The sequence below is a fragment of the Rousettus aegyptiacus genome, unplaced genomic scaffold (assembly GCF_014176215.1).
Source record: "Rousettus aegyptiacus isolate mRouAeg1 unplaced genomic scaffold, mRouAeg1.p scaffold_m13_p_14, whole genome shotgun sequence".
NCBI classification, from domain to species: Eukaryota; Metazoa; Chordata; class Mammalia; order Chiroptera; family Pteropodidae; genus Rousettus; species Rousettus aegyptiacus.
Genome location: NW_023416289.1, coordinates 8,780,122 through 8,797,671, shown reverse-complemented (window position 1 = coordinate 8,797,671; position 17,550 = coordinate 8,780,122). Strand labels below are relative to the sequence as shown.

Sequence of the window (17,550 nt, the reverse complement as noted above, 5' to 3'; positions counted from 1 at the left end):
AAGAAACCCAGTGTTCTCAAGAGAGCCACTGCCTTTAGTCTGGGACCTGAGACAGTAACGTCTCCCCAAGCTCTAACCTGCCCACGCTCTCCCCCTCTCCTCGGCCTCCTGCCCTCAGCAAATCTCAGCTTCTCCAACTCCCTCAACAAGGTCCTGGCTCGGCCTAGAGCAGCAGCAACCAGGGGCTATGGACACCCAAAAGACACCCCGTTCCCACCCTGGACAGGGGTGCGGGCTGCGAAGGCTGGGACCCAAGGGTCGTGTGGTGATACCATGGTCTCCCGCCACCAGGATCTGGCTCCTATCGCCACTTTTGCCAATCAGAGTAGGTACAAGCCAAGAAGCGCCTGCCCCTGGTCCCGGAATCCAGGGCGGGCGGGCCGGGGATGAATCATTAACCAGCCCCAGGCTGGCGTTCTGGCCGAGTTGTCTCCGCGGACGCCATGCACTCGCTCGCCCAGCCCTGGACCCCTAGCCCGGGGGCAGGAGGCGGCTCCCACTCCAAAACACACAGACGGACCCACGGACGGTACATCACCCCTCTTCTTGGAAGGTCACGCCTCCTGGAAGTTCACGGTCTGAGGGACCTCAGGCCTCTCCTCGTAGCCGAGGAAACTGAGGCCGGGGCTCCCAGGCCCAAGGTCATCCAGAAGGCGGTGGCCAGTAGGGGGAGAGCGGGCCTCCCGCCAGCAACTTTCCCGGATCCAGGAACTTCCCTGCCGGCCAGTGTCCCCCGAGACCCGGCCAGGGCCCCTTCCAACTGCCCCTGGGGCGCGCAGGCTCTAGGATCCTCCGCAGTCCTCACCTCCCGGCGCCCCGGCCTGGGCGAGCGGCGGGTCCAGGACCTCGGACCGCGTCCTGGTCGCGCCCCCGCGGAGGTTCCAGCGGCCGGCGGTTCCCAAGACCCGCGGGTCCGGCAGGAAATGCCACTTGCTTAACTCCTTGCCGCCTGGGTCCACCCTCAGCGCAGGCAGGGCGGTCGCCCCGAAGCCGGTACGCGGACCCGGACCGGACGCTCCCGGGCGCGCGGACCCCAGCCTCGCCGCCGCACTCACCAGGTAGTTCATCGTGTCCAGTCCACCGGTCTGAGGCCGGGTTCGCCACCGGGGCGCACAAGGAGCTGCTCTCGCGCGCGCTCTCGGGCCGGGTCCTGCTGCTGCCGCCTCAGCCACTACGCCTGCCACTGCTGCGGCCGCCACTCAGAGCCGGACCCACGTCGCTCCGCCCGCCGCCGCCGCCGCCGCCGCCGCGCCGCGGCCCGGCGGGTCCAGCCCGGCTCCCGGCATGCCCGGCCGAACGCGCCCATTGGCCGCTGCGGCTCCCCATGCAAATGAGCCGCGGGCTCGGCACGGGCACGCGGACGGCTGCGGGAGTGCGCGGGCACGCGACGCCCGGGGGGACTGCCCCCGTCTCCAAGCAGCACCAAGCTCGAGGCGCCGACCGAATGGCAGGCAGGCTTCAAGACTCAGACCCAGGATATCTTTTTCTCCAAACTCAAATCTCCAACCTCTGTCATAGGTGAGAACGCGCCCCTCCTCAAAGGCGTAAGCAAACGCCTCCTCTTCCACGCAGACTGCCAGGATTACCCTCTTCTTTCCCGCTACGCCGCCCCGCCAAAGCCCCAGAGGTTCCAGCTTCAAGTGGCCTTCCCTGCCCACTATCCCCAGGGCATTCCGTGCGCGGGTTCTTCGGACCATCGGACTCATATCTGAATCTGGAGATAAAGGGGAAGGGGCATGCCCCAGCTAGCTAAAAACTAAAAATAACAACTACCGCGGCGCCCGCCTCAGGTCAGGCCTACCATGTAAGAGCCCAAGGAAATGAAGAAGAGTCAAGGCAGGGAAATTGGAGACTACAGTGGGTCACCCAGGGAGTGCAGAGCCGGGGCTCCTCCTGTTCTACTAGATGTGTGCCTGAGGCTCCAGTCCACCCCGGCACAAGGGGTTCACCATCTCCCACCAAGTGGACTTCTCCACTTGGTTGAATTCAGCCTCCCTGAAGCTTCCCCCACCCAACCCCTGTGGTCTCAGTTGTGCCCTAAGAACTCTGCCCCCGCCCCAATTCCCCATTCAGCCCTGTCCAGGCCTAACACCTGTACCCCAACAGCTGGTTAGTATCTGTTTCATCAGCAGGGAATGAGGGGAAAGGAAGAACCACCACTGGGGGTGGGGGGAGGGGGCTGGATGGACAGCACCTTAGTTCTCCTGAGTTCCCACTCCCTAGGCTGCAGGTCAGTGATTGTCACGGGTAGAACCAGGGTGTGCCATCCCTGAGTGCGGTCCAGGCTTTCACAGTGGTCTGCAGGGAGATCTAGGATGGAACCTGCTCCACGACCGGTCAGTTTGGTGTCTTATCTCCAGATTCTTGGACAGTCGATATCCTGGGCCACTTGCTGAGCGTGTGGACCCCATCAGGCAGCTCACAATGCCAAGGAAGCAGCGGGGCAGCCCAGGCTTTGCCCTGCACAGAACCCTCAGGTCTGGCTTACAAAATACATGTAAGCCCAAGGTGGACCCGCAGCTGTCCCTCCACCTGACACACACAACTGACACCCAGGCCAGGTGTGCCACCTTGGGCAGGACGTCTCCCACCTACAAAAGGAAAAGGCTGGGCTAAGGCAGCCCAAGCCTGGTTGTTATAGGTCCCCTGGAGAACTTGTTAAAAAACCAGATTCCTGGTTCCCCCTCTCCAAAAAGAAAAAAAGTGTGGGAGAACCTGGACGTCTGCATTTCCTCAAAGCTCCTCAGGGAACCACTGGACAGACAGCATAGAGGGTTGGTAAGGAGAAGTGGGATTTGGACACAGTGTGACCTAGAGTCTTCAAGAAGGAGTGGGACAACTAGATGCCACCCTATTCCCTCTTCAAGACTGGTCCCCTTGTTACCCTCGAAACAGCCCACTTCTGCACAGAAGAGCCAGTCTCAGAGAAATCCCTAAGATATCCCCTCCTGCTTGTTCCCAACAGCTGTGCCCCAAAGTCACACACGGAGCTATGAGTCCCCCTAAACCTTGGCCCTGTCCTCAGGCCAGCTGGCAGGTTCCAAGGGAGCATATCCGAACGAGCTGGACCATGAAAGAGCGTCTGTCTATGCTAGGGGCTGGTGGGAGTCCTTGGGTTTCCCCAGGTCACCACTCCAGTGAGGACAGGGACGGGGTGCAGGCCTCGCAGCCAGGCGGTGCCTTGCAAAGAGGGCTCCAGGCGGGAGGTCTCTGCAGGGATGGGCGAGGACACAAAAAGGCCTAGCTGACCTTGGGAGAGAAGAGATGGCTAGCTGAGGACATGGGAACAGGCTTAAGAGACCCTCCGTCTCTGGGGCCAGATTAAAGCAGCACTGGGGGTGGGGTTGCTGCCGTGGGCGAGCGCAGGCAGGCGGGGGAAGGGAACCCAGCTCAGGCATAGGCATTTCAAAAATTTGCTCCTTTTCCACTTAAACTCCCTCCCCCCTCAGCCTGTGCCTCCCAGAATGGCATTTCCGCTTTGGAATCAAGGCCCTAGGATCTGTGTCCCGCTATGCTGGAAGTGGGGTAGTTTGAGGGGGAGAGGAATAGCCCCTCCAAGGCCTTTGAGGAGAGGGGGCAGACAACAGGACCCACCGGGCAGGCTATCGCTGGGATGTATCGTGTACGGGCAAAGCAGACCCTCCTGGGCTGACTGCCAAGGAGCTCTGACAGTGACACAGCCCCCGAGACAGCCTCTGTGAGGCCCTGGGCCAAGGCTCTACGATCACGTGTTCATATGATGCCCATAGCGATTCTGCAAAACTGGCCTCATGATTAGCCCGATTTTCCAGGTGAAGAGGTTAAGACCCAGTTTACTGCCCCTTGCCTCATCCCACAGGCTCCCAGCCACAGAGGGGACAGAGCTGGTGTCCAGGGAAGGGACAGTAGGGCTGCCAGACCACAGCCTACCCCACTGCCCTGCAGCACTTTGAGGAAAGGACAGGGAGGGAACCACGGGGCAGGGACACTTGGGCTGAGAAAGCCAAGGACCCGAAAGCCCTCAGACACCCCAAAGAACAGGCAGCTGAGAACTGAGGCCCAGCACCACCCCCCCAACACGGGGTGCAGGGGAATGTGCAGGCAGGAAGGAGAGCGGCCACTCTGAGGAGGATGAGCGAGGTTGTAGCTGGGCGATGATGCAGGACCACTGTCAGTCACCCCAGGAGCAGCCTGGTACCTCCGGCCAAGCTGAGGATGGACTCACAGGCTACAGGGGGATGCCACGAGCCCTGCCCTCAGGGAGTAGCTGTCTGTACAGGGACCATGGCGGGCCCAGCGCATAGGGACATGGGTTCTCACTCGTACATTTAAGTGTCCACTAAGGCTGCTGCTGATCCCAGACCCTAAGTGAGAAAGTCCTGGGAACCAACTCTCACTCTGGGCTTTTTGGGTCTCATTCTTAAGGTCAGACCCACTGCACAATGAACAATTCTTGCTTTTGGTCCAACAATGCATCCTGCAGCATTTATAACTACAAACGAAGTGTGTGTGTCGGGGCAAGGGGTGGGGGGTGTGTAATCACCTAAATGTCCACCTACAGGAGACGGGCGAGGCAACAACAGCCTTTCGGTGGCATGCTGTGCCGCTACTGGGATGGCCCCCTCCGAAGACTGAAATCAGGCACGGCGACGCTTATGACAACAGGAAGTGAAGAGCGCAGGCTCAAATGGCCTGCGCAGTGTGACTGCACGCAGCCCTTTCCCTCCTAAAGCCTTGCTTTTCCCAGTAGCTCAGGAGGGTGGCTGGATGGGTCAGCGGATGGCCGGCTCTGGGAGCAACAGCAGGAAAGGATTTCCTGAGGCCGGAGGCGAGTGCTGCCAGCCCCAGGGACAGGAAGAGGTGATGTATCTGGAGGGCCATGAGGTGTTGAAGCCGTCCCCCTGGGCTGGCCACTCACATGGGCGAGCTCAAACCAGCCTGCGAGTGGGAGCCAGCTCTGCCTGGGAGAGGGTCCGGGGAAGCCTGAGGATGGCCTACAGAAGAGGGGAGCCTGGCTGCATAAGAACCGCTGTCACACGCGGGCTGGACACGGTCCTCGCTGCGACCCTGGGGACCAGGTCAGAACTACCACTGCCCAGAGGCTCAAAGGGGAGCAGTGCCTTGCCCAGGTCACACAGCTAGGAAGTGGCAAAGCTATAACCATAACCCAGCTACCCAGGCGTATCCCCATGGAAAAGCACTCAGGTGACCCCAGACAGAGCAGCCATGCATTCCTAGGGTGGGTGCTAGGGCCATTGGCCATAAAGCGCTTTCCTAGCCTCCCTCGCTCTTTGAGGGTAGAATGACCAATGGGGAAGTTCATTTGTCATTACAGCGGTGACTCTGACCATTGAGAGGTGAGTGGACCCCACAGCCTGGAGCCAAATCCCTCCCCAGTCACCTACTCCTGGGGCTGGGGGGCTCTAGTCCTCAGCCTGCCATTCCTTTAGCGCCCTCCCAGGCCAGTCCCGAGAGACTTGGGTGCAGGGCCTGGGCCAGGACCAATGGTGTGGGGATGAAGTCACCAGGTACAGGGACATAGCCAGGGAAGGGGGATGGGGGGGGGCGGGACCAGAGGGCAGACTGGCCTCCCAGGTCCAGGCCTGGATCCCAGCAAACCCAGTGGCCACCGCCCTCCCTCCCCACTCTGGCTCTTTCAAGGAACCCAACCGAAGCTGGAAGGAGCAGCATACTCGCATGATTCTTTTAATTGCTTTTGTAATTTGAAAATTAAAGTGTAGCTGAGGCACCTGCAGGGAGATGCCTGCTTTATAAAGGGGATCTGCTCACAGTAGGCCCAAGGCTGGACTGGGGTGGCAGGCTGGGCCCTGGAGTACTTCCCAGGGCCTCTTCCCAGGGCGCTGACCCTGGTGTCCCGAGTCCCCTTTTCTCTTCTGCAGCCCCCATTTCTATTCTCCAGGCGGGGGACCTCCCAGGGTGCTGGCAGGCAAGGTGGGGGCTTGGACCAACAACCAGGCCCGCAGTGTGTAATGAGAAGGCCGGGGCCTAGGGGCACTTGTCCTCCCTGCTGGCACTGTGACACCATTCCCGGCGTCCTCTCAGCAGCAGCCCCTCAACGGTGCGTGCGGAAGAACTGGGGCGGCAGAAGAAAGAGGGGTAGGGGAAGAGAAAAGCTCGGTTCTGGCTGGAGGAGGGGGGGCCGAGAGGAGGGGCAGGGGGACAAGTCCCTGTCCTCAGAGAGAAAGCGTAGCTGCTGGTGGCCACCCAGCTTGGGCTGACAGCCCCGGGAAGGCAGGGACAAGGGCGTGGTCAAGAAGCAGTCCGCCATCTGCTCCTGCCTCTCCCCATGGCAACCAGGCCCAGCACATCAGGGCAGTCAGAGGGGGGTGACTTCACATGCCGTCTGCTGCCCCCCCCCCCGCCCCCTGAGCTTGCTTCTGCAGGAGCACAGGTACCCACAATCACGGAGACCCGCGGACACTCACGGGGACGTACAGAGGGCAGAACAGCGCTGCCTGGCCACTCAGCTGGGATGGGCAGGTCAGGAAGGAGTGGAGACGGAGCTAAGGCAGCGACTGGGAAGGAGCAACTTTTCCTCCCCCCTCGGGCCACGGCGTGAGGCGTCCCATCTGAGCCTGCTCCAACCCACAGAGCAAGACTCCACGTGCCCCAGGAGAGATCAGTACAGGCTCCGGCTGGCGTGGGACCCCCAGCCCATCGCTGCAGCTTTCGCAGCCTCAGGTTGGGCATTTGTTACGTGTGACCACTGCCAGCAGCCCTGCCCATCGCCAAGCCACCGAGTGACGGCGCACAGCACCCTGGTGTCATCGGCACACCCATGCCCTCCGCATCACACACCAGCTCCACCCCGCCAGGCACCAGGGGACACCGGGCTCTCCACTGGGCCCTCCCTGCTCGCCCGGCCCCTGCTCAGGTGCCCTGAGCTTCTCCCAGCCCCCAACACACAAGAGGAACAAAACCTCAACCGAGACTCAGGTAGAATCTCTCTGCGGAGCCCTGCTGCCTCCGGATCCACTGGCCGACGCGGGGGTGTGGGCAGGGTCTCCCCGCGGGCTGTGATGGGGCCGGGGGGTGGCTGGTTGTGCGGTCCATCACTATACAATCACACTATGCCCGTCGTTCCTTTGGCACCTACTCACTACTAGGGTGCTGCTGCCCGGAAGCACGTCCAGGTCCCAGGGAGCTGACACTCCAGGGTGTGTGTGGGTGGGGGTGAGGGGGCACGAACAGACGGACATGTGAACATCTGTGGTGAGCAGGGCTCTGAAGGAGAATAAAGCAGAATGAGGCTATTCTACACGAGCTGCCTAGGGGGTTCTCTCTTTGGAGGTGGCATTTGAGCGGATGCCTGAATCCTTGGCTGAGGCTCACTGCAGAAAAAGTAACAGTGAAGATTCGTAAAAATAGCGCAGGCGTGCCAGCTCCCTGGGTGTGAACAGCAAAGCCCGGAGGTGTCAGGGATGCAGGGAGAGTCGCGCCCGAGGGACAATCCCTTTCGGCTTTTTGAGCCTGGGGACTCCCAGAGTTGAAGCAGGAGCAGCCAGGCAGCGTCAGCCTAGGGGAGCGTCTTGGTGGGCAGCCAGGGACAAAAAGGAGGGAGCCCAGGAATCTTGCGAGGGCAGAGGGATTCGGTCGGCTCCCAGGACAGTGCCCATCCATGCCTGCCTCCTGTTCTCCTAGACGCCTCTCCCCACCACGACCTCTGGACATGGGCCCAGGGGGAACAAAGGTGACTCAAAAACCAAAGATGCTTCACTCCATGGGCAATCCAGGAAGAGGGAACTCAGACCCTAGATACGTGGGGAGGGCTCTGAACAAGGAGGCGGGTGGTCGGTCACACCATCTGCTGACAAGCACGTAATCTGAGGGACCCAGGACGTGGGAGCACAGACCTCTCTCCGGGCACGCCTTGAGGCACCTGTGATTGGCTATCGGGCTTTAGAAAACACTGGCAACACCACTAGTGTTCCGGGGCGTACAAACGCACGCACAGAGCTGGAGATGGACGCCCGCCGGCAGGAGAGTGGGCGAGTGCATGAATTCACGCTCATCAACGGCACGCTGCGCAGCACGGCCGTGCAAAAGGAACTACCGCGACGCACCACGTGGATGAAAATCTCCAAACCGTTATGCCGAAGAAAGGCCGCCAGACCCTAAAGAGTGCATACCGTACGCTTCCACTCATACGAAGTTCAAGAAAAGAGAAGTCTAAGCCACGATGAGAGAAATCAGAATGCCGGCCGCCTTACGGAGGGTGGGGGGTGCTTGACGGCGAAGGGGAAATTGCGAACTTTCTGAGATGACGAAGGCTAGCATCATCTTGGTTTGACTGACGGTTCCATGGGCTCTACGTTCGTCAAAACTCATCCAACTGCACACCTGACATCCGTCCATTTCACTACGTGGAAAATCTACCTTGAATCTCGACTGGTAAGAATAAAACAAAGCACAGAGGAAAAACTACATGGCATTGAAAATGCCAAAAATAGGTACTGCAATCCTTAACCCACCGTGTTACCCTCTTTGCCCCAGCTGTGAGGGAGCTGGAAGTTACATCTGTATGCCTATCTTCCCCATATATTACATACATAGTTCTGGATCTTTGGATGATTCCCAGACTACTCGTATCTTTCACTATAATTTGCTTCAAATCCTCCTTGGAACTGGGGAGGAGGGGGTTTAATAATAAATTAAAATGACTGAAAAGCCCCCTCGGCCTGAAATCCCCCTTAGAAAAGGGATTAACTTTAGAGCCAAAACTTGCGACCATCTCTCCTGCCACGGTGGGCATCCATTGCCACCTCTCCCAAGGTCCCCAACCTGTCCCCAGCAATTTGTCCTGTTTTCGAAGAGAGGGAAACACTGGCCTGGCAAACAGGGACTAAGAGTAAGCCAAAGAAACGCCGGGTGTGACGAGGATGCAGTCAAAGCGAGCAGCTGTGACGGAGCCAGGCCACAGCTGGGGAGGACGGCGAGCACCGAGCACAGACAGGGAAGGGGACGGGAGGGGGCAAAAACTCACGACCGGCAGCAGACGTGGGGGTCGGCAGGTGTCGCTGTCACTGCCCTGCAGACCACCCGCCCCACCTGCAGGCTTGAGCCCCCCCTTAAGGTGCTCTCCTTCCTGCCAAGGGCCCTGCCTGCCCTTTGCTGACCACACCCTGCAGCCGCTGGGGCAGGGCGTCTACCTGGCCTAGGATGTGGCAGGCCAGCCAGCTGGTGGCCCCACCGGATGCCACTTTGTTGGTGGGGTGAGAAGAAGGACTTGCCCATCCAAGGCTCAAGACACAAGGGTCCTGAAGGCAGGCTGGGGCGGGGAAAGGACCAGGGTCATCCCACTGCTAAGGCCTTGGTAGGACCATACCAACCATAAAGGAAGGGACACTGGAGGCAGACTGGGCAGGCCGCAGAGAATCCCGGCTGCAGGGAGCTGATCGCGCCTCCCTGCGCTGGTCATGCAGGAGCCAGGAGTGAGTGCTGTCCACTGCCCCAGCCAAAGGCGGCAGGATAAAGATGGCACCCTCCACAACAGTAGCTGCTATGACGGATTAGTCTCTTACTAAGAGCCTTCTGCAAGCCTTGCCAAGTTCTCACAAGGCCCCAAGAGCTCAGTGCTGTTCATATCCCCAAAATACAGATGAGGAAACAGGCTCAGAGAGGTTGAGAAACTCACTCAACATGTATATGAGCCAGCACCGTTCATTCAAGAGCTTGGCCCTTGAAGCCACCAAACATCTTCCCCAGCCAGAAGCAGCTCCTCTGGAAATCCCATTCAGCCCCCCACAAGGCTTCTGGGACAGCAGCTGAAAAGCCAGGCTCTCTGCACCAGGACACAGCCACCTGTCTGTGGGGGCTCCTTGGTGCTCCCAGGGCCACATCCTCGGCAGGTGGCCAGGGACAGCCGGGGCGGTGAGGCAGAGAGGAGCCAAGCAGGCCTGTGTTCCGCCCTGAGGAAGACTGCAGTCTGGAGAGGGAGCCTTCCAGCAACCAAATAACCCCAACCACAAACGCACAGGCACAGATGGGGGTCCTGGAGGGCTTCTCGGGCTGATGCCCTCTGCCTGAGCGCTGGGGCGTGAGCAGGAGCGACCTGGTGAGCAAGGCAGCAGCTGATTACTTCCTGCGTAGGGAGGGCCGTAGGGAGGGCCGGGCAGAGGCAAGGCCGGTGGGAGGCGGGGATGTGGCAGGAGGAGCGTGCTGTATGCTTTGAAGACTAAACAAGGGACTTTGGACTTGGACACTGCTTCTTCCCGCTGTCCTCTTCTGAGCCCATTCTACCAGCCTCCAGCTGTCCATGGTCTGGCTGCCCAGACCAGTGCCTCCCAGCTCCCTGGCCAGCTCTCTCATCACAGAACTGGCTGGCACAAAGCCAGGCATAGAGGGGGCCCCGGGATCACTGGCGGAGGTTCGACCAGGCGCCACACCTGGTCCACTGATCTCCACCCACGGCTGGGGCTGCTCAGGGCTGGACCCACCCTGTTGCACAGCCCTGGGCAAGCTGCCTCACCTCTCGGGGGTGCCGAAGGGGTTACACAAACTCATACTTGGAAAGCCACAAGCAGAGGGTCGGTCTCTCAGCGGACTTGGCCTCTATGGACAGCTCAGTAAGCCGCAACCCCCACAATCACAGAGGCCACGCAGAATGACGCTCACTTTCTGGCTTTGGATCCTGCCAGACTTTGTTCCCACTCTGGCTCTCTCAGTGGCCATGCAGCCCGTGAGCCTGTGAAGCCCTGAGCCCAGAGCCTGGCACACACGACGCTCTCCACACATCTAAGCGCCTTCATTTCCTGAAAGAACTCATCCCTCACTCAATCGAGGAGCAGAGGATGGTCTGCAATGGCTGAGCCCATGTCACAGACAGGAAACAAGAGGCAGGAACAGACAGACAGAACTTCTCTACAAACTGGGAGCTGGCTTCTCGCCTGACACTGTCAGGCGACAGTCAGCACCTCGTTGCTCCTAAACAAGGATCATGCCAGCGCCTGCCAGGGGTCTGAGGTGGGTGGCACAGCTGGTTTCCTTTCGAATGCTTCCTGTCTGCCCAGAGGGACAAGACAGGCCCAGGGAACCAGATGGCCATGCCCGAGAGGAAGGCAGATGTCAGAGGCCAGCCAGGAAGAGCATCTCCAGCTGCTGTGTGAGCTCTGCCCGCAGCTCAGGGTGAAGGAAGGAACACTGTGCAGGGAGTCGGGGGGACCCTGTGTGGGACTCTGGGTCCCATCCCTGTGTGGGTCAAATGACAGAGTGAGACCAGCTGATCTCTGGAGGGTCCTCCTGCTCGAACACTCAGGAAGTCACTCCTGTCTCCACCTGGCCGTCCCAACCTCTTCTCTCCCCGCCATCGCCTCCCATTCCATTCTGAAGCATCTTGTAATTTCTGTGGGCTAAAGTGCCTGCGTCAGCCCCATCCAGGAAAAGACTGCTCAAATGAACGGGTGTGCTTAAAACGCAAACGTGTCCATGAGCACGTGGGCGGTCACCATTCTGGGTTCCAACAGCAGGGCTCAAAGCAGGCAGCTTGGCCTGGAAGATTCTGAGGAGCCTTACAACTCACATGAAAGCAATTTTCTGTACATTTCACGGCGGCTTCAAAAATGAAGTTCTCTTCCAGCCCCACCAGCTCACACACTGCCCAAGGTCCCAGGAGAGAGCGAGTCATCTGACAGCCCAGTCAATAGGGGACAGATGGTGAGACCCCCACCCACCCCCTGCCGAGTCCCTGAGGGCTGTGGCTGCAGGCTAGAGAGTGACTTGCAGTTGGCGATGCTGTAGACAGACCAAGGAGACCTTAGCTGCAGGTGTCCACAGCAGGTGTCCACAGCAATGCCTGTCTGTCCAAGTCACCCCCAGACCCTGGCCTTCCTGCCATCCCTCTCTTGTTACAGTGGGGGCCATTGAGGCACAGAGCCCAGGAAGGCTGCCCGAAGTCCTGTAAGGCAAGGGGTCTGGGGGCCATCCCAGACTGTGTCCAGACCTCTGCTGTGACAGGAGACGACCGAAAAGAATCCACCACAGATCTCCCAAATTGGGGCCATGCAGGCTCTGATGTAGCCTGAGTCACATTCCTTGTTCACTACTGCTCTGGAGACCCTTGAGCAGGCCCAGGTGGCAGACCACCTTGTCCCTCGGGCCAGTACCCACAGGGTCAGAGCAGTTCTCCAGAAAAGAGCCAGAGCTTTACAGGAGAGCAGAGCAGGAGAGAGAAGGGCTTGGCAGGCATTTTCTGTCTTCTTTCTTTCTTTCTTTCTAAAGATGAGGCAATTATGCTCTGAACCAGAATAAATGGGGGAGGGGGGGCAGAGGTTCACATCAGCACTGTCTGGAAGCCCTAATTTTTTCATCTGTAACTCTGTCTTACCAGTGCTGGAGGCGGGCAGGGGCTGGGCTCTTTAATTCCATAATGACAATGCTCTGTACTCACACAGCATCTCTCTTCCAATACTCTCCACACGCTCTCTGGTGGTTAATTAAGAGGCCACTTGCCCTGCCAGGAAACCCCAACTGTCTTCTCTATCATAAGGATGGGGTCCCCCAGGTGAGGAGCAGTCCCAGAAACAAGGGTAGGTGCCCAGGTGCTCTGGCCCACTGCCCCCTCCTGTAAGAGGGGAAAAGCCCTAACTCGTCAGAGAAACAATGGCTGGAGGCCACAGCTTTCCGGCTTATAAAGCCAGCACCCCTTCCTTGAAGGACTCAGGGTGTTCGCCCCAATCTCAGTCTGTCCATCTGTAAAGTGGACTGGGACCTGCACTTGAGGCCTGGTAACTGAGGGTAGCCAGGATCACTTGTCACCTTCAAGAGGCGGAACCCGGACGCCTCCAGGTGCAGGCCTAACTAAGTGTGGAGCCAAGGCCTGGGGACTGCCCAAGCCTGTCGGATGGGCCAGGAAGAGGGGGTGCCGGTAGAGAAGGGAAGCTCCTATGGCTAGGAGGGAGAAAGGGGTCTGGCCCAGTGCCCTTGGGGGTTCAGCATTAAAAACTTCCCCGGCAAGTGAGTGCATCAGCCGGTCTGGGGTTTCTGGCTCAGCATCCCACAGGGTCAGGCGGTCATGGTAGACAGGTGTCTCGGGAGAGGTACAGACCCGGCGCCAGGCCTGGCCATCCTAGTGAGGTCCCTGGAGAACAACAGAACAGCTATCCCTGAAGGACAGCACACCTCCGCGATCACCGGCCCAGCGGTCTCGGACTGGTGTCCCGCGGGAGGGGGTTCTGGGGGACGGTACGAACCCCACAGACCCGGCTCTCCGGGGAGAGGACAAGGACAGAAAGAAAGGCAGAGAGGCCGGTTTGGGGGAGACGCCCCCAAGCTGCCCCCATCCCCCGGCCTGAGAAGGCCCAGGAGGGTGAACCCCAACCTCGTAGTCCCGGTGGCATTAGACCGGCAAGGGGCGGCTCGAGGTCGCAGGCCCGGCCTGGGGCGACCGACCCGAGGTCCCGGCCGGCGGTCGGTACTCACCGGCACGGACATCTTGGCCGCCGCTCACGTAGCCCAGGCGGGCAGCGGCGCCGGCAAGCTGGGGGCTCCCGTTCGCCGCGCCGCTCAGAGCCCCCGGGACCGGTCCCAGCGCTCTCGGGGGTCCCCGCGGGCTCCTGCGCGCTCCCGGCTGCCGGACGGTCCGGCCGCCCCAGCCCGCGCCGCGCATGCGCCTGCCGGCGCGGCCCCTCCCCCTCCCGTCTCCTCCGCCGGGGCCGCGTTAAAGGCGAGGACCCCAGACCCCGGCATTTTTCTGTCGGCCCAGCGAGGCTGGGAAGCTCGGGCTCCACTCCTTACCCAGCCTCCTCTAAGAGCACCATCTCCTGCGTGCCCACCCTCACTCCCTATGTTGCCCAGCCCTGGGTGCTGGGCGCCTGCACTGTGGTCTGGCCGGGCTCCCAGTCCTTGTATCTGGAGGCGATTGCACACCAGCTGAGCAGGGCTACTAGAAACCCTCCCCATTCCCCCGGCTGAAAGCCCAGAGACCCCGAGCAACCGCCACGGGCAGCCCATGGCTCCTCAGCCTGCTCTATGCTCCCTCCCAGCGCCCCCTCCCAGCGCCCCCACCCCAGGAATGGGAAGCTCCCAACAACCGGGCAGTAGCCTGGCTCACTGTCGGGTCACCCTGACAGTTGGAGCTAGACTGGCTTTTAGGGAGGATCCTCCCCGGCCCAAGGGCCACCCACAGCCAGGTGTCCCTGAGCCAGGGACCAGCCCTCAGAAACTGGAAGACAGGCGTTCGCAGGCGGAGTCTTCCCTTCCCCAGATTAAACACCCCCTATTTCTTTGGCTGTTCCACATCTGACAGGGTATCTAAACACCCCATAAACGGGCAGAGGGCACTTACACGTGTGCCCTAATCCCCCCAAGCCCTGCCAGGCAGGCCTTGCTGTTCTCATGATACATTTAACAGAGACTGAGGCTCCGAGACCCCTCAGCTGCCAGAAGACAGAGCCAGCGGTCCGACCACTCCGCTCTGCCACCCGTCACATGCCGCCCATGCCAGCTCCCTGGGGGCCCTTCCTGGGCAAAGCCGAGCTGGGTTAATTGCTGCTACTGCCAGGGGATGGTGAATGAACACCTAGGCCAAGGTTCTGGGGGCCAGGGCAGTGCTGGGGAGGTAACACAGAGCTGGGGCTCCGAGGCTGGCCCGCGGCAGCTGAGATTCATGGGGGGCCCTAGGGAAGCGGGGCGGACAGAGAACTCCAGCTCCCTAGGAAATCTGTGGGGGCAGGTTGGGGGGCATAGACTGTTGTCTGCAGAATGCGATGTGCCAGGAGGCCCAAGATCTCAAAACCCCCCCAAAGCAAGTCATCTCTTGGGGTTGAGGAGGCGTTCCAGCCATCTTTTCCAAGAGGTGGAGCTGCCTTGATCTTTCTCCTGAGGGTCCTGGGAAGAATCCTAACAGCGGTCACTGACAATGAGAGGGGTACTGTATGTGCAGTAAAAGGGGAAACTGAGGCCCAGAGCCCAATTCTCAGACCGATGAGCTGGGATCCCTCCCTGCTCCAACTCAGCAGGGTTGTCCCCTTTTCCCCGTGAGTGGAGGGGTTCCCAGTTGTGCATCTCAGTTTTCCTAGCCCGGTGCTTGGCAAGGCATTGTTGAAGGGGGCATGCGGGGCCACAGTGAGCAGAGGGTGCTCTCAGCTGACAGCTGCCACCTCATCAAAGGGCACTCTGTGTGTGTCTGGCAGGCAGCCCTGCCCCGTGCCCACCCGCCCGCATCCAGCTGGCACGGGGGCTGCTGAGCTGGGAGCAGCAGCTCAGCCTGGAGCCCGGGCTCTTGGCCACACGTGCCCATCGTCTCGCAGGCTTCCTCTGCCGCCCCGGCCCCTCCCACACCGAGCCTTCCTCCCCTCCTTCCTGCTCTCCTACTCTGGTTGGACTCTTATTGCCCATTCTGTTTCTCTCCCCATTTCTAGGTGTCCAAGCCCGAACTGGATGAGCAGTGAGGAAAGAGCCCTTCAACGCCCCCGGGGTACAGGGAAATGGAAATGCGGGGGAGGGGTGCAGCGGGGTCAAGACCTCCAAATCTGCTAGTCCTTGCTTCCAACTGACCCCCAGTGACTGCTGATGGCTGCTCACTCAGGGAGGCCATCACTAACTCCTCCCTTAGCACAAGAAGAGGGATCTCTGGCCAGACCCTCACATATTCCAAGGGGCTGGCGACAGCTAGAGGAGCCCCATTGGGGCACTGTACCCCTCTCCCCTGACACTACTAGGTATCTGTGAAAGCAGGGATGCTTCTCCCTCACCAACCTGTGCCACCCCCCACTCCCAGTAGGCAAATGATCCTGGGTGACTCACTCAGTCCTGCAGACAACAGGCTTTGGGGGCCTTGCAACTAGCAGTTGACACCAGAAGCAACAGCTGGGCTGCTTGACCAGGCGCCAGCACCCTAAGAGGATCCTCGGGGGCTGACCAGGGCCCCAGGGAGACAGGGTTATTGTTTTCCCTGGCACTGGGAGAGAAGGGAACTTGGACACAGCCATAGTAAATCTGGGCGGAGACAAACTTCATATCCAGCTTTCTGGCCTCTGGCCCCTGGGCCTTGCTACGTCTAGTGGGGCAGAGGCCGAGGAGGTGGCTCCTTCTCCTCTCAATGCCAGGGGTAACCGGGGACCTCTCTGGCAGAGGAGCCAGTGGCCCAGGAGAGAGCAGTGAGCTTTCGCAGGCACCTGCAGGCACTGTGAAATAACCCTGTATTAGCACGGTGCATCTGTCGCCACTGATGAACCAACACTGATACATCCTTATTAACTGATGTCCACACTCTACGCAGATTGCCTTACTTGTCCTCTACTGTCCTTTTCCTGCTCCAGGGTCCCATCCAGCAGCCCATCCAGGATCCCACATTGCATTTAATCATCACGTCTCCTTAGGAGTCTCTGGGCTGTGACTGTTTCTCAGACTTTCCTTGTTTTCGATGACCTTGACAGTTCTGAGTGCTGGTCAGAGATTTTATAGGATGTCCCTCAGTTGGGATTTATCTGATGTTTTTCTCATGGTTATACTGGGGTTATGGGTTTGGGGGAAGGAAAGCCCAGAGATAAAATGCCGTTCTTATCACATCATATCAAGGGTACGTTACTATCGACATGACACATTGCTGTTAATGTCAACCTTGATCAACTGACTGCGGTAGTGTTTGTCAGGTTTCTTCACTACAAAGTGACTCTTTTCCACCTTCTTTCTATACTGTACTCTTCGAAAGGAGTGAGGCGCCACACTCCACTTCCTTGAGGATGGATGCAGTATCTACATAAACTACTTGGAATTCTTCTGTATGGGAAATTTGTCTCTTCTCCTTCATTTATTTATCTATCCAATAATGTATTTATATCAGTGTGAATGTATGGATATTTATTTTACAGTTTGGATTATAATCCCATATTAGTTTATTTTCTTGTTCACATTGTTCCTGCTTTGGCTATTGGGAGTTCTTTCAGATGGCAAATAAGATTTTTAAAGAGAATCTAGACATCCAGATTGTTTTATACAATCCCTGGATTTTGAAAAGTCGACTGCTTAAACTGAATGAAATGCTTCCACAGGCCAACCCTTGGCAGCTCTGGGCTCTGGAGTCAGATTACCTGGTTGGAATCTCGCTCTGCTGCTTGCAGCTGAATGATCTTGTGCCTGTGAGTTAACCCGCCTGGGGCTCGGTTTTCTTATCCATGAAATGGGAGGTTAATACTCACTGGGTTATTGAGGGGATTTGTTTGAATGACTCTGGTAAAGTCTGGGGCACTGGACCTGTCGGAGAATCTTTAAATAGTAGGGGCCATCGTTGCCACATGCGTGAGCCAGGCATGGCCAAGCAACTCCCTGTGGAGGGCAAGAACTGAGTTTGTTTTGGGAAGGCCTATAGGGACACTTCGGGGTTGGGGGTGGCTAGTGGGACCCTGTGAGCTCTGGAGTGAATGAGAATGGGAACTACCTACCCAACCCTGGTTTTCAACGTGAAAGTTTAGCTCTACCATTCTGGAGCAGCACCTCATCAACAAGTGGGCGAGAACTCAGAACGGGATGTTCCATTTTACTCACTCTAAAACGTGAATGACTACCTCTCTCCCCAGGAAGGGAAGTCAGATTGGCACAGAAAGAGAGGCTGAG

At 59.0% G+C, this 17,550-nt stretch overlaps 1 protein-coding gene and 1 long non-coding RNA gene across 6 annotated transcripts in view; one reads left to right on the top strand and one right to left on the bottom strand.

The window, feature by feature from the left end:
• Nucleotides 1-13,911, bottom strand: part of BCAR1 (BCAR1 scaffold protein, Cas family member) — a 35,497-nt gene extending 21,586 nt beyond the window's left edge. For 2 of the 5 annotated variants that reach the window (XM_036231339.1, XM_036231340.1), the window contains exon 1: nucleotides 13,732-13,911. In XM_036231339.1, the coding sequence (XP_036087232.1) occupies nucleotides 13,732-13,896 (165 nt within the window). In that variant the 5' untranslated portion in view covers nucleotides 13,897-13,911. The other 3 variants (XM_016130068.2, XM_016130067.2, XM_036231342.1) reach the window with 3 other exon arrangements.
• On the top strand, nucleotides 1,294-4,994 carry LOC118611341. Its single transcript, XR_004954216.1, has 2 exons — nucleotides 1,294-1,518; nucleotides 4,541-4,994. It is a non-coding gene; the product is annotated as an uncharacterized LOC118611341 (long non-coding RNA).
• Nucleotides 13,912-17,550: the final 3,639 nt, after the last annotated feature.